This window comes from Lagopus muta, assembly GCF_023343835.1.
Source record: "Lagopus muta isolate bLagMut1 chromosome 29 unlocalized genomic scaffold, bLagMut1 primary SUPER_29_unloc_2, whole genome shotgun sequence".
Taxonomy (NCBI): Eukaryota; Metazoa; Chordata; class Aves; order Galliformes; family Phasianidae; genus Lagopus; species Lagopus muta.
The window spans coordinates 3,414-24,196 of record NW_026040154.1 but is presented as its reverse complement, the minus strand read 5'-3'; the positions used below and the strand labels follow the sequence as shown (position 1 = coordinate 24,196).

At 59.5% G+C, this 20,783-nt stretch overlaps 1 protein-coding gene across 1 annotated transcript; it reads right to left on the bottom strand.

The window, feature by feature from the left end:
- Positions 1–292: 292 nt before the first annotated feature.
- Positions 293–19,964, bottom strand: PEX19 (peroxisomal biogenesis factor 19; the record flags this gene model as incomplete). Its single annotated transcript, XM_048932627.1, has 7 exons — positions 293–11,204; positions 12,659–12,703; positions 12,778–12,954; positions 14,759–14,920; positions 15,922–16,007; positions 19,571–19,736; positions 19,852–19,964. Coding segments are annotated over 7 exons (824 nt in total), but the record flags the coding sequence as incomplete, so codon positions are not given.
- Between the last annotated feature and the right edge of the window lie 819 nt (positions 19,965–20,783).

Below are 20,783 nucleotides of genomic sequence, written 5' to 3'. Positions count from 1 at the left end.
CGTCCTTTACGGCAGCGCGGCGCGCTTTACGGCACCGAGTCTCCTTCTACGGCACCGGCCGCTGTGCGACACCGCGGTACCACCCGCTCCCCGCCCCGCCGTCGCCACGGCAACGGAGGCCGCGCCCCCTCCCGTTGCGTTGCGGGCGGGTCGAAGGTCGCCTCGCGCGTGGCGCTGTTCTCACGTGACCTCCTGCTTCCCCCTCCCCCCATGTTTTTGTAGGGTCGCCCCACGTTATTGTAGGGTCTCAATACCCACCTGTGCTATTGTAGGGTCCCCCATGTTATTGTAGGGTCCCGTTCCCCTGCTTGTGTCATTGTAGGGTCACCCCATGTCATTGTAGGGTCCCATTCCCCTGCTGTGTTCCTGTAGGGTCATAATCCCCACCTGTGTTATTGTAGGGTCCCCCATGTTATTGTAGGGTCGCCCCATGTTATTGTAGGGTCCCATTCCCTTGCTGTGTTACTGTAGGGTCCCCCATGTTTTTGTAGGGTCTCAATCCTCACTTGTGTTACTGTAGGGTCATATTCCCCACCTGTGTTACTGTAGGGTCCCCCATGTTTTTGTAGGGTCTCAATCCCCACTTGTGTTACTGTAGGGTCCCGTTCCCCTGCTTGTGTTATTGCAGGGTCACCCCATGTCATTATAGGGTCACCCCATGTCATTGTAGGGTCCCATTCCCTTGCTGTGTTACTGTAGGGTCATATTCCCTACCTGTGTCATTGTAGGGTCCCCCATGTTTTTGTAGGGTCTCAATCCCCACTTGTGTTACTGTAGGGTCCCGTTCCCCTGCTTGTGTTATTGCAGGGTCACCCCATGTCATTATAGGGTCACCCCATGTCATTGTAGGGTCCCATTCCCTTGCTGTGTTACTGTAGGGTCATATTCCCCACCTGTGTTATTGTAGGGTCCCCCATGTTTTTGTAGGGTCTCAATCCCCACTTGTGTTACTGTAGGGTCCCGTTCCCCTGCTTGTGTTATTGCAGGGTCACCCCATGTCATTATAGGGTCACCCCATGTCATTGTAGGGTCCCATTCCCCTGCTGTGTTCCTGTAGGGTCATAATCCCCACCTGTGTTATTGTAGGGTCCCCCATGTTATTGTAGGGTCACCCCATGTTATTGTAGGGTCCCATTCCCTTGCTGTGTTACTGTAGGGTCATATTCCCCACCTGTGTTATTGTAGGGTCCCCCATGTTATTGTAGGGTCTCAACCCCCACCTGTGTTATTGTAGGGTCCCCCACGTTATTGTAGGGTCTCAATCCCCACCTGTGTTATTGTAGGGTCCCCCATGTTATTGTAGGGTCTCAACCCCCACCTGTGTTATTGTAGGGTCCCCCATGTTATTGTAGGGTCTCAATCCCCACATTTGTTATTGTAGGGTCCTCCATGTTATTGTAGGGTCTCAATCCCCACCTGTGTTATTGTAGGGTCCCCCATGTTATTGTAGGGTCTCAATCCCCACCTGTGTTACTGTAGGGTCCCCCATGTTTTTGTGGGGTCCCCCACGTTATTGTAGGGCCTCAACCCCCACCTGTGTTACTGTAGGGTCCCGTTCCCCTGCTTGTGTTATTGCAGGGTCACCCCATGTCATTATAGGGTCACCCCATGTCATTGTAGGGTCCCATTCCCTTGCTGTGTTACTGTAGGGTCATATTCCCTACCTGTGTCATTGTAGGGTCCCCCATGTTTTTGTAGGGTCTCAATCCCCACCTGTGTTATTGTAGGGTCCCCCATGTTATTGTAGGGTCTCAATCCCCACCTGTGTCATTGCAGGGTCCCGTTCCCTTGCTGTGCTACTGTAGGGTCATATTTCCTACCTGTGTTACTGTAGGGTCCCCCATGTTATTGTAGGGTCTCAATCCCCACCTGTGTTACTGTAGGGTCCCCCATGTTACTGTAGGGTCTCAATCCCCACTTGTGTTACTGTAGGGTCCCCCACGTTATTGTAGGGTCTCAATCCCCACCTGTGTTACTGTAGGGTCCCCCACGTTATTGTAGGGTCTCAATCCCCACCTGTGCTATTGTAGGGTCCCGTTCCCCTGCTTGTGTTATTGCAGGGTCACCCCATGTCATTATAGGGTCACCCCATGTTATTGTAGGGTCCCATTCATTTGCTGTGTTACTGTAGGGTCATAATCCCCACCTGTGTTACTGTAGGGTCCCCCATGTTATTGTAGGGTCGCCCCATGTTATTGTAGGGTCCCACTCCCCTGCTGTGTTACTGTAGGGTCATATTCCCCACCTGTGTTATTGTAGGGTCCCCCATGTTTTTGTAGGGTCTCAATCCCCACTTGTGTTACTGTAGGGTCCCGTTCCCCTGCTTGTGTTATTGCAGGGTCACCCCATGTCATTATAGGGTCACCCCATGTCATTGTAGGGTCCCATTCCCTTGCTGTGTTACTGTAGGGTCGTAATCCCCACCTGTGTTATTGTAGGGTCACCTCATGTCATTATAGGGTCACCCCATGTTATTGTAAGGTCTCAATCCCCACCTGTGTCATTGTAGGGTCCCCCATGTTTTTGTAGGGTCACCTCATGTCATTATAGGGTCACCCCATGTTACTGTAGGGTCCCACTCCCCTGCTGTGTTACTGTAGGGTCACATCCACCAACTGTGTTACCATAGGGCCGCCCCACAGGTCTCCTTGTTACTGTAGGGTCACTCCCTGTCCCTCCTTGTGTTATTGTAGGGTCATCCCATGACCTCCCCCATTATCATAACATCATCCCATGTTCTTGTAGGGTCACCCCGTGTCATTGTAGGGTCACGTGTCCCCCTACCGTGTCACTGTAGGGTCACCCCACGGTTTTGTAGGGTCACATTCCCCACCTGCATCATTGTAGGGTCATCCCATGACCCTCATTGCGTTACTGTAGGGTCACCCCTGGCCCTCCATGTGTTATTGTAGGGTCACCCCATGACCTCCCCCACTATCATAACATCATCCCATGTTATTGTAGGGTCACCCCGTGTCACTGTAGGGTCACGTGTCCCCCTACCATGTTATTGTAGGGTCACCCCACAGTTCTGTAGGGTCACATTCCCCACCTGCATCACTGTAGGGTCACCCCATGGCCTCCCCCATGATCACAAGATCATCCCATGTTCTTGTAGGGTCACATCCACCACTTGTGTTATCACAGGGCCACCCCTTGGGCCTCCTTATGTCATTGTAGGGTCACCCCACAACCTCCCCCATGATCACAAGACCATCCCACATTCCTGTAGGATCACCCAGTGCCGTTGTAGGGTCACGTCTGCTCCCCATGGTGTTACTGTAGGGTCACCCCATGTTAGTGTAGAGCCCCCCTCCATTTGTAATTGTAGGGTCACCCCATGACCCTTGTGTTACTGTAGAGTTCTGTCCTCCCCTATGTTATATTAGGGTGACCCCATGACCTCCCCCACTATCATAACATCATCCCATGTTCTTGTAGGGTCACCCTGTGTCACTATAGGGTCATGTGTCCCCCTACCGTGTTATTGTAGGGTCACCCCATGGTTTTGTAGGGTCACATTCCCCACCTGCATCATTGTAGGGTCACCCCATGACCCTTGTGTTACTGTAGAGCCCTGTCCTCCCTTATGTTATTATAGGGTCACCCCATGACCCCTGTTGTGTTACTGTAGGATCACGTCCCCCCTTCTGTCACTGTAGGGTCACCCCATGGCCTTCCCCATGATCACAAGACCATCCCACGTTCCTCTATGACCACCCAGTGCCGTTGTAGGGTCACACCAGCTCCCCATGGCATTATTGTAGGGTCACCCCATGACCCTTGTGTTACTGTAGAGCCCTGTCCTCCCCTATGTTATATTAGGGTCACCCCATTACCTCCCCCACTATCATAACATCATCCCATGTTCTTGTAGGGTCACGTGTCCCCCCACTGTGCTATTGTAGGGTCACCCCACAGTTTTGTAGGGTCACATTCCCCACCTGCATCATTGTAGGGTCACCCCATGACCTTTGTGTTACTGTAGAGCCCTGTCCTCCCTTATGTTATTATAGGGTCACCCCACAACCCTTGCTGTGTTACTGTAGGATCACGTCCCCCCATCTGTCACTGTAGGGTCACCCCATGGCCTCCCCCATTATCATAAGATCATCCCATGTTCTTGTAGGGTCACATCCACCACTTGTGTTATCACAGGGCCGCCCCATGGGCCTCCTTATGTCATTGTAGGGTCACCCCACAACCTCCCCCATGATCACAAGACCATCCCACATTCCTGTAGGATCACCCTGCGCCGTTGTAGGGTCACGTCTGCTCCCCATGGTGTTATTGTAGGGTCACCCCATGTTAGTGTAGAGCCCCCCTCCATGTGTTATTGTAGGGTCACCCCACAACCTTTGTGTTACTGTAGAGCCCTGTCCTCCCTTATGTTATTATAGGGTCACCCCATGACCTCCCCCACTATCATAACATCATCCCATGTTATTGTAGGGTCACCCTGTGTCACTGTAGGGTCACGTGTCCCCCTACCGTGTTATTGTAGGGTCACCCCATGGTTTTGTAGGGTCACATTCCCCACCTGCATCACTGTAGGGTCACCCCATGGCCTCCCCCATTATCATAACATCATCCCTTGTTCTTGTAGGGTCACATCCACCACTTGTGTTATCACAGGGCCACCCCATGGGCCTCCTTATGTCATTGTAGGGTCACCCCACAACCTCCCCCATGATCACAAGACCATCCCACGTTCCTGTAGGATCACCCTGTGCCATTGTAGGGTCACGTCTGCTCCCCATGGTGTTACTGTAGGGTCACCCCATGTTAGTGTAGAGCCCCCCTCCCATGTAATTGTAGGGCCACCCCATAACCTTTGTGTTACTGTAGAGTTCTGTCCTCCCCTATGTTATATTAGGGTGACCCCATGACCTCCCCCACTATCATAACATCATCCCATGTTCTTGTAGGGTCACCCTGTGTCACTGTAGGGTCATGTGTCCCCCTACCGTGTTATTGTAGGGTCACCCCATGGTTTTGTAGGGTCACATTCCCCACCTGCATCATTGTAGGGTCATCCCATGACCCTCATTGCATTACTGTAGGGTCACCCCTGGCCCTCCATGTGTTATTGTAGGGTCACCCCATAACCTCCCCCATGATCACAAGACCATCCCACATTCCTGTAGGATCACCCTGCGCCATTGTAGGGTCACATCGGCTCCCCATGGTGTTACTGTAGGGTCATAGAATCATAAAGCCCTCCTCCCGTGTTATTGTAGGGTCACCCCATGACCTTTGTGTTACTGTAGAGCCCTGTCCTCCCTTATGTTATTATAGGGTCACCCCATGACCCTTGCTGTGTTACTGTAGGATCACGTCCCCCCATCTGTCACTGTAGGGTCACCCCATGGCCTCCCCCATTATCATAAGATCATCCCATGTTCTTGTAGGGTCACATCCACCACCTGTGTTATCACAGGGCCGCCCCATGGGCCTCCTTATGTCATTGTAGGGTCACCCCATAACCTCCCCCATGATCACAAGACCATCCCACATTCCTGTAGGATCACCCAGTGCCGTTGTAGGGTCACATCGGCTCCCCATGGTGTTATTGTAGGGTCACCCCATGTTAGTGTAGAGCCCCCCTCCATGTGTTATTGTAGGGTCACCCCATGACCCTTGTGTTACTGTAGAGTCCTGTCCTCCCCTATGTTATATTAGGGTGACCCCATGACCTCCCCCACTATCATAACATCATCCCATGTTATTGTAGGGTCACCCCGTGTCACTGTAGGGTCATGTGTCCCCCTACCGTGTTATTGTAGGGTCACCCCATGGTTTTGTAGGGTCACATTCCCCACCTGCATCATTGTAGGGTCACCCCATGACCCTTGTGTTACTGTAGAGCCCTGTCCTCCCTTATGTTATTATAGGGTCACCCCATGACCCCTGTTGTGTTACTGTAGGATCACGTCCCCCCTTCTGTCACTGTAGGGTCACCCCATGGCCTTCCCCATGATCACAAGACCATCCCACGTTCCTCTATGACCACCCAGTGCCGTTGTAGGGTCACACCAGCTCCCCATGGCATTATTGTAGGGTCACCCCATGACCCTTGTGTTACTGTAGAGCCCTGTCCTCCCCTATGTTATATTAGGGTCACCCCATTACCTCCCCCACTATCATAACATCATCCCATGTTCTTGTAGGGTCACGTGTCCCCCCACTGTGCTATTGTAGGGTCACCCCACAGTTTTGTAGGGTCACATTCCCCACCTGCATCATTGTAGGGTCACCCCATGACCTTTGTGTTACTGTAGAGCCCTGTCCTCCCTTATGTTATTATAGGGTCACCCCACAACCCTTGCTGTGTTACTGTAGGATCACGTCCCCCCATCTGTCACTGTAGGGTCACCCCATGGCCTCCCCCATTATCATAAGATCATCCCATGTTCTTGTAGGGTCACATCCACCACTTGTGTTATCACAGGGCCGCCCCATGGGCCTCCTTATGTCATTGTAGGGTCACCCCACAACCTCCCCCATGATCACAAGACCATCCCACATTCCTGTAGGATCACCCTGCGCCGTTGTAGGGTCACGTCTGCTCCCCATGGTGTTATTGTAGGGTCACCCCATGTTAGTGTAGAGCCCCCCTCCATGTGTTATTGTAGGGTCACCCCACAACCTTTGTGTTACTGTAGAGCCCTGTCCTCCCTTATGTTATTATAGGGTCACCCCATGACCTCCCCCACTATCATAACATCATCCCATGTTATTGTAGGGTCACCCTGTGTCACTGTAGGGTCACGTGTCCCCCTACCGTGTTATTGTAGGGTCACCCCATGGTTTTGTAGGGTCACATTCCCCACCTGCATCACTGTAGGGTCACCCCATGGCCTCCCCCATTATCATAACATCATCCCTTGTTCTTGTAGGGTCACATCCACCACTTGTGTTATCACAGGGCCACCCCATGGGCCTCCTTATGTCATTGTAGGGTCACCCCACAACCTCCCCCATGATCACAAGACCATCCCACGTTCCTGTAGGATCACCCTGTGCCATTGTAGGGTCACGTCTGCTCCCCATGGTGTTACTGTAGGGTCACCCCATGTTAGTGTAGAGCCCCCCTCCCATGTAATTGTAGGGCCACCCCATAACCTTTGTGTTACTGTAGAGTTCTGTCCTCCCCTATGTTATATTAGGGTGACCCCATGACCTCCCCCACTATCATAACATCATCCCATGTTCTTGTAGGGTCACCCTGTGTCACTGTAGGGTCATGTGTCCCCCTACCGTGTTATTGTAGGGTCACCCCATGGTTTTGTAGGGTCACATTCCCCACCTGCATCATTGTAGGGTCATCCCATGACCCTCATTGCATTACTGTAGGGTCACCCCTGGCCCTCCATGTGTTATTGTAGGGTCACCCCATAACCTCCCCCATGATCACAAGACCATCCCACATTCCTGTAGGATCACCCTGCGCCATTGTAGGGTCACATCGGCTCCCCATGGTGTTACTGTAGGGTCATAGAATCATAAAGCCCTCCTCCCGTGTTATTGTAGGGTCACCCCATGACCTTTGTGTTACTGTAGAGCCCTGTCCTCCCTTATGTTATTATAGGGTCACCCCATGACCCTTGCTGTGTTACTGTAGGATCACGTCCCCCCATCTGTCACTGTAGGGTCACCCCATGGCCTCCCCCATTATCATAAGATCATCCCATGTTCTTGTAGGGTCACATCCACCACCTGTGTTATCACAGGGCCGCCCCATGGGCCTCCTTATGTCATTGTAGGGTCACCCCATAACCTCCCCCATGATCACAAGACCATCCCACATTCCTGTAGGATCACCCAGTGCCGTTGTAGGGTCACATCGGCTCCCCATGGTGTTATTGTAGGGTCACCCCATGTTAGTGTAGAGCCCCCCTCCATGTGTTATTGTAGGGTCACCCCATGACCCTTGTGTTACTGTAGAGTCCTGTCCTCCCCTATGTTATATTAGGGTGACCCCATGACCTCCCCCACTATCATAACATCATCCCATGTTATTGTAGGGTCACCCCGTGTCACTGTAGGGTCATGTGTCCCCCTACCGTGTTATTGTAGGGTCACCCCATGGTTTTGTAGGGTCACATTCCCCACCTGCATCATTGTAGGGTCACCCCATGACCCTTGTGTTACTGTAGAGCCCTGTCCTCCCTTATGTTATTATAGGGTCACCCCATGACCCCTGTTGTGTTACTGTAGGATCACGTCCCCCCTTCTGTCACTGTAGGGTCACCCCATGGCCTTCCCCATGATCACAAGACCATCCCACGTTCCTCTATGACCACCCAGTGCCGTTGTAGGGTCACACCAGCTCCCCATGGCATTATTGTAGGGTCACCCCATGACCCTTGTGTTACTGTAGAGCCCTGTCCTCCCCTATGTTATATTAGGGTCACCCCATTACCTCCCCCACTATCATAACATCATCCCATGTTCTTGTAGGGTCACGTGTCCCCCCACTGTGCTATTGTAGGGTCACCCCACAGTTTTGTAGGGTCACATTCCCCACCTGCATCATTGTAGGGTCACCCCATGACCTTTGTGTTACTGTAGAGCCCTGTCCTCCCTTATGTTATTATAGGGTCACCCCACAACCCTTGCTGTGTTACTGTAGGATCACGTCCCCCCATCTGTCACTGTAGGGTCACCCCATGGCCTCCCCCATTATCATAAGATCATCCCATGTTCTTGTAGGGTCACATCCACCACTTGTGTTATCACAGGGCCGCCCCATGGGCCTCCTTATGTCATTGTAGGGTCACCCCACAACCTCCCCCATGATCACAAGACCATCCCACATTCCTGTAGGATCACCCTGCGCCGTTGTAGGGTCACGTCTGCTCCCCATGGTGTTATTGTAGGGTCACCCCATGTTAGTGTAGAGCCCCCCTCCATGTGTTATTGTAGGGTCACCCCACAACCTTTGTGTTACTGTAGAGCCCTGTCCTCCCTTATGTTATTATAGGGTCACCCCATGACCTCCCCCACTATCATAACATCATCCCATGTTATTGTAGGGTCACCCTGTGTCACTGTAGGGTCACGTGTCCCCCTACCGTGTTATTGTAGGGTCACCCCATGGTTTTGTAGGGTCACATTCCCCACCTGCATCACTGTAGGGTCACCCCATGGCCTCCCCCATTATCATAACATCATCCCTTGTTCTTGTAGGGTCACATCCACCACTTGTGTTATCACAGGGCCACCCCATGGGCCTCCTTATGTCATTGTAGGGTCACCCCACAACCTCCCCCATGATCACAAGACCATCCCACGTTCCTGTAGGATCACCCTGTGCCATTGTAGGGTCACGTCTGCTCCCCATGGTGTTACTGTAGGGTCACCCCATGTTAGTGTAGAGCCCCCCTCCCATGTAATTGTAGGGCCACCCCATAACCTTTGTGTTACTGTAGAGTTCTGTCCTCCCCTATGTTATATTAGGGTGACCCCATGACCTCCCCCACTATCATAACATCATCCCATGTTCTTGTAGGGTCACCCTGTGTCACTGTAGGGTCATGTGTCCCCCTACCGTGTTATTGTAGGGTCACCCCATGGTTTTGTAGGGTCACATTCCCCACCTGCATCATTGTAGGGTCATCCCATGACCCTCATTGCATTACTGTAGGGTCACCCCTGGCCCTCCATGTGTTATTGTAGGGTCACCCCATAACCTCCCCCATGATCACAAGACCATCCCACATTCCTGTAGGATCACCCTGCGCCATTGTAGGGTCACATCGGCTCCCCATGGTGTTACTGTAGGGTCATAGAATCATAAAGCCCTCCTCCCGTGTTATTGTAGGGTCACCCCATGACCTTTGTGTTACTGTAGAGCCCTGTCCTCCCTTATGTTATTATAGGGTCACCCCATGACCCTTGCTGTGTTACTGTAGGATCACGTCCCCCCATCTGTCACTGTAGGGTCACCCCATGGCCTCCCCCATTATCATAAGATCATCCCATGTTCTTGTAGGGTCACATCCACCACCTGTGTTATCACAGGGCCGCCCCATGGGCCTCCTTATGTCATTGTAGGGTCACCCCATAACCTCCCCCATGATCACAAGACCATCCCACATTCCTGTAGGATCACCCAGTGCCGTTGTAGGGTCACATCGGCTCCCCATGGTGTTATTGTAGGGTCACCCCATGTTAGTGTAGAGCCCCCCTCCATGTGTTATTGTAGGGTCACCCCATGACCCTTGTGTTACTGTAGAGTCCTGTCCTCCCCTATGTTATATTAGGGTGACCCCATGACCTCCCCCACTATCATAACATCATCCCATGTTATTGTAGGGTCACCCCGTGTCACTGTAGGGTCATGTGTCCCCCTACCGTGTTATTGTAGGGTCACCCCATGGTTTTGTAGGGTCACATTCCCCACCTGCATCATTGTAGGGTCACCCCATGACCCTTGTGTTACTGTAGAGCCCTGTCCTCCCTTATGTTATTATAGGGTCACCCCATGACCTCCCCCATTATCACAACATCATCCCATGTTCTTGTAGGGTCACCCCGTGTCACTGTAGGGTCACGTGTCCCCCTGCCATGTTATTGTGGGGTCACCCCGTGTTATCGCATCGTATGACCCACATATTGTATTGTGTGACCCCCATTGTGTCACTGTAGGGTCACGGCCCCCCTTATGTGATGTAGGGTCACCCCACGACCCTTGTTGTGTTATTGTAGGGTCGCGTCCCCCCCGATGTCGCTGTAGGGTCCCCCCGTGTGACTGCAGGGTCCCAGGAGCTCCGCCATGCGGCCCTGCCGCGATTGCCGTCACCTTTATTGGGGCCGTGGCGGCCGCTCACCGCCTGCGGTTCGTCCCCACGCATGGGGACAGCGCTGTGGGGTTGGGAACAGCAACGTCCCCCCCAGCCCGGCACCCGACTCCTCCTGCCCTCTAAGTGACGTCCCATCCCCACGGGGACATCGGGGGACATCGGGGACACCGCACCCAGCGCCGCACCCAGCGCCGCTCCGCGTCCCACGCAGCCGCGCGCCTCTCCTTCGTCCTCATCATCCTCACATCGGGCGTTAATGACCCTAATTAACGAGCCGGGGGGCTGGCCTCAACGCTCAGCAGCGGGGAGGGGACGTCGCTGTCACATCACCAGGCACTGCTCGCCGGTGGCCTCGGGCAGAGTCAGCCCCTCCAGGTCCAGGTTGAAGCCAGGGGGCTGCAGGGGACAGCGGGGATGGAAGAGAATGGGGACAGCTCAGCACCCAAGAGGTGGGACGTCCCCAAGGGACACCGTCCCCATAGGGTGCCCAGACCTTCAGGGAAAGGGAAGGGACAGCGGGGGACAACTGGGGTTGGAGATGGAGGCAATGAGGGACAGCTGGGGACAACTGGGGTTGGATGGAGATGGAGGCAGTGAGGGACAGTTGGGGACAAATGGGGTTGGATGGAAGATGGAGGCGCTGAGGGACAACTGAGGACAACTGGGGTTGGATGGGGATGGAGGCGATGAGGGACAGTTGGGGACAAATGGGGTTGGATGGAGATGGAGGCAATGAGGGACAGTTGGGGACAACTGGGGTTGGAGGGAGATGGAGGCAATGAGGGACAGTTGGGGACAAATGGGGTTGGATGGAAGATGGAGGCGCTGAGGGACAACTGAGGACAACTGGGGTTGGATGGGGATGGAGGCAGTGAGGGACAGTTGGGGACAACTGGGGTTGGAGGGAGATGGAGGCAATGAGGGACAGTTGGGGACAACTGGGGTTGGAGGGAGATGGAGGCAATGAGGGACAGTTGGGGACAACTGGGGTTGGATGGAGATGGAGGCAATGAGGGACAACTGGGGACAACTGGGGTTGGATGGGGATGGAGGCAATGAGGGACAGTTGGGGACAACTGGGGTTGGATGGGGATGGAGGCAGTGAGGGACAGTGGGGGACAACTGGGGTTGGATGGGGATGGAGGCAATGAGGGACAGTGGGGGACAACTGGGGGTGGATGGGGATGGAGGCAGTGAGGGACAATTGGGGACAACTGGGGTTGGATGGAGATGGAGGCAGTGAGGGACAGTTGGGGACAACTGGGGTTGGATGGAGATGGAGGCAGTGAGGGACAGCTGGGGACAACTGGGGTTGGATGGAGATGGAGGCAGTGAGGGACAGTGGGGGACAACTGGGGTTGGATGGAGATGGAGGCAGTGAGGGACAGTGGGGGACAACTGGGGTTGGATGGAGAAGGAGGCAGTGAGGGACAGTGGGGGACAACTAGGGACAATTATTGGGGACAGTTGGGGATGGTGGAGGGCAATTAGGGACAGCTGAGGACAACGGAATGCAAACTGGGGACAATGAGAGACATTTGGGGGACAACTGGGGACAGTCAGGAACTGCAGGGGACAATTGGAGACAGTCGGGAACCACTGGGGACAGTTGGGGACAACTGGGAATGGTTGGTTGAAGGACAACCGGGAACTCATGGGGTTGGGTTGGGGGCAACTGGGGGACAGCAGGGGACAGCTGGGATGGCTGAGAGCTGGGGGACACATGGGGACAGTTGGAGGGACCTGTAGGGACAAGTAGGGACTGCTGGGGACAACTGGAGATGGTCGAGAGCCGGGGACAACATGGAAAAGACCTCTGGGGACAGCTGGGGACACTGGGGGACACTCACCGCCTCGCCAGCCAGCTCCTTGGGCGGGTGCCCCAGCTCCTGCAGCTGGAGGAGAGCAGCGCCCCATCAGCACCCGCCGCCAGCCCCGCGTCCCCCCACCGCGTCCCCACGTCCCCCACCTGCTGCATCAGCTCCAGCACGGCCTCGAAGCGCGCCCTCCTGTCCCCCTCGCTGTCCTCGGGTCGCTCGGCCTCCAGCTGCTGGCAGATGCGGCTCATGACGCCGTGCTGCGCCCGGTAACGCTCGTACTGCTCCTCCGGCAGCGCCGCCCGGTGCCGCTGCAGCCACTCGGGGTACTGTGACAGTGACAACAAGCAGCTCCCATTTGTCCCCTTCCCCATCCCCAGGGCCCTCACCCCCCAGACCCCCACCAGCAGCGCCCCAGTGTGCACCCCAGCACTGCCTGGTGTTGCTGCAACCACTCAGGGTGCTGTGACAGTGACAGCTAGGAGGTGTCCCTGCTGTCCCCATCCCCAGGACCCTCACCCCCCCAGTTCCCCACCAGCAGCATCCCACCATGCGCCCCAGCACTGCCCAGTGCCGCTGCAGCCACTCGGGGTGCTGTGACAGTGACAAGGATCTGCACCCACTGTCCCCAGTCCTCCCATTTGTCCCCTTCCCCATCCCCAGGGCTCTCACTCCCCAGCTCCCACCCACAGCACCCCACCATATGCCCCAGTGCCCCAGCAGCACTGCTCAGGGTGCTGTGACAGTGACAAGGAGGTGTCCCTGCTGTCCCCATCCCCAGGGCCTTCGCTGCCCAGCTCCCCACCAGCAGCACCCCACCATGCACCCCAGCACTGCCCAGTGCCGCTGCAGCCACTTGAGGTGCTGTGACAATGACAACAAGGAGTTGTCCCTGCTGCCCCCCGCTGTCCCCAGTCCTCCCATCTGCCCCCATCCCCAGGGCCCCCACCCCCCAGCTCCCACCAGCAGCACCCTGCCATGCACCCCAGTGCCCCAGCAGCACCGCTCAGGGTGCTGTGACAGTGACAACAAGGAGGTGTCCCTGCTGTCCCCATCCCCAGGACCCTCGCCCCCCAGCTCCCACCAGCAGCGCCCCACCGTGCGCCCCCAGTGCTGCCTGGTGCCGCTGCAGCCACTCGGGGTGCTGTGACAATGACAACAAGGAGCTGCCCCTGCCGTCCCCAGTCCTCCCATCTGTCCCCTTCCCCATCCCCAGGGCCTTCGCCCCCCAGCTCCCGACCAGCAGTGCCCCACCATGCACCCCAGTGCTGCCTGGTGCAGGCACTCAGGGTGCTGTGACAGTGACAACAAGCAGGTGGCCCTGCTGTCCCCATCACCAGGGCCTTCGCCCCCCAGCCTCCCACCAGCAGCACCCCACTGTGCGCCCCAGCACTGCCCAGTGCCGCTGCAGCCACTCAGGGTGCTGTGACAATGACAACAAGGAGGTGGGAGGTGTCCCCACTGCCCCCGCTGTCCCCAGTCCTCCCATCTGTCCCCATCCCCAGGACCCTCACCCCCCAGCCCCCCACCAGGAGCACCCCACTGTGTGCCCCAGCGCTGCCTGGTGCCACTGCAACCACTCGGGGTGCTGTGACAGTGACAACAAGCAGCTCCCATTTGTCCCCTTCCCCATCCCCAGGGCCTTCGCCCCCCAGCTCCCCACCCGCAGTGCCCCACCGTGCGCCCCAGCGCTGCCTGCTGCAGGCGCTCAGGGTGCTGTGACAGTGACAAGGAGGTGTCCCTGCTGTCCCCATCCCCAGGACCCTCACCCCCCAGGTCCCCACCAGCAGCGCCCCACCATGCGCCCCAGCACTGCCTGGTGCCGCTGCAGCCACTCGGGGTGCTGTGACAATGACAACAAGGAGCTGCCCCTGCCATCCCCAGTCCTCCCATCTGTCCCCTTCCCCATCCCCAGGGCCTTTGCCCCCCAGCTCCCACCAGGAGCACCCCGCCATGCGCCCCAGCACTGCCTGGTGCTGCTGCAGCCGCTTGGGGTGCTGTGACAGTGACAAGGAGCAGCCTGTCCCTGCTGTCCCCACTGTCCCTGCTGTCCCCACTGTCCCCACTGTCCCTGCTGTCCCCACTGTCCCCACTGTCCCTGCTGTCCCTGCTGTCCCCACTGTCCCCCCTCACCTTGTCAGTGATCTCCTTGAGCGAGGGGTAGAGCACATCACGGCTCAGCAGGTGCTGCAGCACGCTCTGCACCACGGGCAGCACGCCGCCCTCCCCGCTGCCCTCCTCCAGCCCCAGCCCTTCCATGGCCTTCGCCAGATCCTCCTCTGATGCTGCCGAGCCCTGCGGGTGACAGCGGGGACATTGGGGACACACGCGCCTCTCAGTTGGTGTCCCTGAGCAGCGCGAGGACGTGGGGATGTTGGGGACACCGGGGATCAGGGGGCAGCGCTCTGTATCCCCAGGTCCTGTGGGGATGTGGTGACATTGGTGACATCAGGGCTGGGGACAGCTGTCAGCCCATGTCCCCAGGCCCTGTGGGGACACAGTGACATCAGTGACACCAGGGACCAGGGTTGGGGACAGCCCTCATTCCACGTCACTGAGCCATGTGGGGACATGGGAGGTTGGTGGCATCAGGAACTGGAGTTGGGGACAGCCCCCTATCCATGTCCCCAGGCTCTATGGGGACACAGTGACATCAGTGACACCAGGGACACCCTTTGTTCCACCAGGCCATGCAGGGACGTGGTGACTGACACGGGTGACAGCAGAGCTTGGTGACACCCCTCCATCCATCCCCAGGGTCCTGCAGGGACACAGCGATATGGGGGGGACCAGGGGTTGGGGACATCAGTGACACCAGGGACCAGGGTTGGGGACAGCCCTCATTCCATGACACCGAGCTGAGTGGGGACACGGGGGGTTGGTGACATCAGGAACTGGAATTGGGGACAGCTGTCAGCCTATGTTCCCAGGCCTTGTGGGGACACAGTGACATCAGCGACATCAGGAACCAGGGTTGGGGACAGCCCTCATTCCACATCACCCAGCTGTGTGGGGACACGGGAGGTTGGTGACATCAGGAGCTGGAATTGGGGACAGCCCCCCATCCATGTCCCCAGGCCCTGTGGGGACACAGTGACATCAGTGACACCAGGGACCAGGGTTGGGGACAGCCTTCATTTCATGTCACTGAGCCATGTGGGGACATGGGGGGTTGGTGACATCAGGAGCTGGAGTTGGGGGCAGCCCCCCCATCCATGTCCCCAGGCCCTGTGGGGACGTGGTGACATTACTGACACCAGGTTGGTGACACCAGGGCTGGGGACCCCCATCCCCACCTGCAGGTCGGTGGCGTTCCGGGCCAGGCCGCTCAGCGTCTCCTTCAGACACGAGGTGAATTCCTGCTGGGACGCAGCGTCGCTGCCTGCGGGGTGGGATGGGGTGGGCAGGGGCTGCGGGACCCCCACCTCCCCCCTACCACCTCCCCCCCACCACCTCCCTCCCCCCCATCTCCCCCCACCTCCCTCCCCCCACCTCCCCCCACCTCCCTCCCCCCCACCACCTCCCCCCACTTCCCCCCCCCACCTCCCCTCCACCTCCCCCTCACCTCCCTCCCCCCCATCTCCCCCCACCTCCCCCCACCTCCCCCCCACCACCTCCCCCCCCACCACCTCCCCCCCACCAGCTCCCTCCACCTCCCCCCACCGCCCTCACCCCCACCACCTCCCCCCACTTCCTTCCCCCCACCTCCCTCCCCCCCATCTCCCCCCACCCCCCCCCACCTCCCTCCCCCCCCCACCTCCCCTCCCCCCCATCCTCCCCCCACCCCCCCCCACCTCCCTCCCCCCCCCCATCTCCCCCCCACCCCCCCCCCACCTCCCTCCCCCCCCCCATCTCCCCCCACCCCCCCCCACCTCCCTCCCCCCCCCACCTCCCTCCCCCCACCTCCCCCACCCCCCCCACCTCCCTCCCCCCCCCACCTCCCTCCCCCCCCCACCCCCCCCACCTCCCTCCCCCCCCACCTCCCTCCCCCCCATCTCCCCCCACCCCCCCCACCTCCCTCCCCCCATCTCCCCCCACCCCCCCCCACCTCCCCCCACCTCCCTCCCCCCCATCTCCCCCCACCCCCCCCACCTCCCCCCACCTCCCTCCCCCCCATCTCCCCCCACCCCCCCCACCTCCCTCCCCCCCATCTCCCCCCACCCCCCCCACCTCCCTCCCCCCATCTCCCCCCACCCCCCCCCCCACCTCCCTCCCCCCCATCTCCCCCCACCCCCCCCCACCTCCCTCCCCCCCATCTCCCCCCACCCCCCCCCCATCTCCCCCCACCCCCCCCCACCTCCCTCCCCCCATCTCCCCCCACCTCCCCCCACCTCCCCCCACCTCCCTCCCCCCATCTCCCCCCACCTCCCTCCCCCCACCTCCCCCCCCATAACCCCTGAGGGACTGCAGGACCCCCACCAGCCCTGCTCCTCCCATCCCATAATACCCCTGTGGCTGTGGGTCTCCCAACCCTTTCATCCCACCCCACAACTCCCCCACAGGGCTGTGGGACTCCGACCCCCCCCCCCCCCTCCCACCCCACAGCCCCCCACTCCCCATCAGGCCCACGTCCCATTGTCCCCATTGGGGACGGCCTTATGGGGTGGCTCAGCCCCCCCCCCCATGACGGAGCCTCCCAACCCCACAGGGGGGTCCAGGCCAACACGGGGATTCCCAGCCCCATATGGGGATCCCCAACCTCAGCAGAGTCCCCATGGAGAAGCCCTGGACCTACAGGGGGGTCCCAGCCCCATAAGATGTGAAGGGAGGAGGAAGCAGCCTTATAATGGCTCCCAGCCCCACATGGGCGCCCCAGCTCTCCATGGGGGCTCCCAGCCCTATGGTGGGGGGCACCGACCCCCATGGATCGATCCCAACTAACTGGACGGGGGGGGGGGGGGTCCTGGTGCTACTGGGGGAGGATCCCAGCCCCATTGGCTGCTCCCCAAGACCACCCCCCCCCACAGCCCCCCCACAGCCCCCCCACTTCTCCCAGTGCCCCACAGCCCCCCCCAAAACCCCCCCAGAACCCACTGGAGCTCTCTGTGCCCTCATGGTCACCAGCCCTATAGGAAGTTCCAGCCCTACACAGAGGTTCCTCAGCCCCACATGGGTGCCCCAGCCCTCTATAGGGGTTCCCAGCCCCACTGGGGAGGGGTTTCCAGCCCCATAGCAAGTTCCTAAACCCCATTCAAAACCCCATTCCTATACAGACAATCCCGATCTCACATGGGCGCCCCAGCTCTCTGTGCCCCATAGAGAGACTCCCCCCCCAGCTCTCTGTGCCCCATAGAGAGACTCCCCCCCTCAGCTCTCTGTGCCCCATAGACAGACTCCCCCCCCAGCTCTCTGTGCCCCACAGACTCCCCCCATAGCACTCTGTGCCCCATAGACTCCCACCCCCCCCAGCTCTCTGTGCCCCATAGAGAGACTCCCACCCCCCCCAGCTCTCTGTGCCCCATAGAGACTCCCACCCCCCCCCAGCTCTCTGTGCCCCATAGAGAGACTCCCCCCCCCCAGCTCTCTGTGCCCCATAGACAGACTCCCCCCCTCAGCTCTCTGTGCCCCATAGAGAGACTCCCCCCCCAGCTCTCTGTGCCCCATAGACAGACTCCCCCCCCCAGCTCTCTGTGCCCCATAGAGAGACTCCCACCCCCCCTCAGCTCTCTGTGCCCCATAGACTCCCCCCCAGCTCTCTGTGCCCCATAGAGAGACTCCCCCCCTCAGCTCTCTGTGCCCCATAGAGAGACTCCCCCCCCCAACTCTCTGTGCCCCATAGAGACTCCCACCCCCCACCCCCAGCTCTCTGTGCCCCATAGACAGACTCCCCCCCTCCCCCAGCTCTCTGTGCCCCATAGACAGACTCCCCCCCCCAGCTCTCTGTGCCCCATAGAGAGACTCCCACCCCCCCTCAGCTCTCTGTGCCCCATAGACTCCCCCCCCAGCTCTCTGTGCCCCATAGAGAGACTCCCCCCCCTCAGCTCTCTGTGCCCCATAGAGAGACTCCCCCCCCCAACTCTCTGTGCCCCATAGAGACTCCCACCCCCCACCCCCAGCTCTCTGTGCCCCATAGACAGACTCCCCCCCTCCCCCAGCTCTCTGTGCCCCATAGACAGACTCCCCCCCCCAGCTCTCTGTGCCCCATAGAGAGACTCTCCCCCCCAGCTCTCTGTGCCCCATAGACTCCCCCCCCCCCAGCTCTCTGTGCCCCATAGAGACTCCCCCCCCCAGCTCTCTGTGCCCCATAGAGAGACTCCCACCCCCCCCAGCTCTCTGTGCCCCATAGAGAGACTCCCCCCCAACTCTCTGTGCCCCATAGACAGACTTCCCCAGCTCTCTGTGCCCCATAGAGAGACTCACCCCCCCAGCTCTCTGTGCCCCATAGAGAGACTCTTCCCCCCCCCCCAGCTCTCTGTGCCCCATAGAGAGACTCCCCCCCAGCTCTCTGTGCCCCATAGACTCCCACCCCCCCCAGCTCTCTGTGCCCCATAGAGTCCCCCCCCCAGCACTCTGTGCCCCATAGACTCCCCCCCCAGCTTTCTGTGCCCCATAGAGAGACTCCCACCCCCCACCCCCCAGCTCTCTGTGCCCCATAGAGCGACTCCCCCCTTCCCCCAGCTCTCTGTGCCCCATAGACTCCCCCCCCCCAGCTCTCTGTGCGCCATAGAGAGACTCCCCCCCCCCCCAGCTCTCTGTGCCCCATAGAGAGACTCCCACCCCCACCAGCTCTCTGTGCCCCATAGAGTCCCCCCCCCAGCACTCTGTGCCCCATAGACTCCCCCCCCAGCTTTCTGTGCCCCATAGAGAGACTCCCACCCCCCACCCCAGCTCTCTGTGCCCCATAGAGAGACTCCCCCCCCCCCCAGCTCTCTGTGCCCCATAGACAGACTGCCCCCATCCCAGGGATCCTGCCCCCCCCAACCCCTCCGACCCCCCCCCACGGACCCACTCTCCCCGCCGCCTCCGACAGCTTCTGGAACTGCTCCACCAGATGCGGCTCCTCCTCCGCCAGCTCCTTCATGGCGCGCTCAAACTCAGCGGACGCCTGCGAGGCCAATTCGCCATCAAAGAGCTCCTGGAAGAAGCGCTCCTGCGAGGCGAACAGCGACTCCTTTTGGGGGGGGGGGGGGGGCGAGGGGGGGGGGGGGTCAGAGCTGTGGGGAGGGGTCTGCGCAGCCCCCCCCCCCCCCCCACAGCAGCCCTGGATGCGATGTACAAAGGTTCACCTGCGCTGCGGCACCAGGGGGCTTCTCAGTGGTGTTGGGGTCTCCAGGAACGTGGGGAGGTGGGGGGGGGGCGGGGGGGCCGGGCCGGGCCTTCTCAAAGTCATCCAGGGCACCTGGTGTGGGGGGGGGGAGTGAGGGGGTGACTCCCAGCCCCACAGATGCCCCCCCAGCCCCACAATTCTGCCATACCCCCCCACAGTTCTGCCCCCCCATCAGAAGCAGCGCATCCACTGCTCCCCAATACCACCCCCCCACCCCACAGCCCCCCCACAGCCCTCAGACTGCCCCACAGCCCCCCCAGTGGCCCCAAACCCCCCCCCCAGCACCCACTGGAGCCCTCTGTGCCCAAATGTTCATCAGACCAGGAGCCCCACCGCCCCCCTACCTCCCACCGCCCCATTGCAGCTCCACACCCCAATAACCCCCCCCCAGACCCCACCTCACCCCCAGACCCCCCAAGCCACCCCAGTGGGTTGTAGCCCCCTGCTAAGCCCCCCCCCAGACCCCCTCTAAACTCCCCCAGCCCCCAGCACTGCCCAGAGCCCTGCACCCCCCCCAGCCCCAGCTGGACCCCCAATGCCCCCCCCTCCATCCACAGCTCCTCTGCAGCCCCCAGGACCCTGAGTGCCCCATAACCTCTCCCAGGCGCCACTGTCCCCCCATAGACCCCCCCCACCCCCAAACTGCCCCATATCCCTAGCACTCCCTGTGCCCCCCCCAGCCCCACAATTCTGCCATACCCCCCCCCACAGCCCTGCTCCCCCCATCAGAAGCAGCGCATCCACTGCCCCCCAATACCACCCCCCCCCCCCCATAGCCCCCCCAGTGGTCCCAACCCCCCCCCAGCACCCACTGGAGCCCTCTGTGCCCTAATGTTCATCAGACCAGGAGCCCCACCGCCCCCCTACCTCCCACCCCCCCCCCCCAGACCC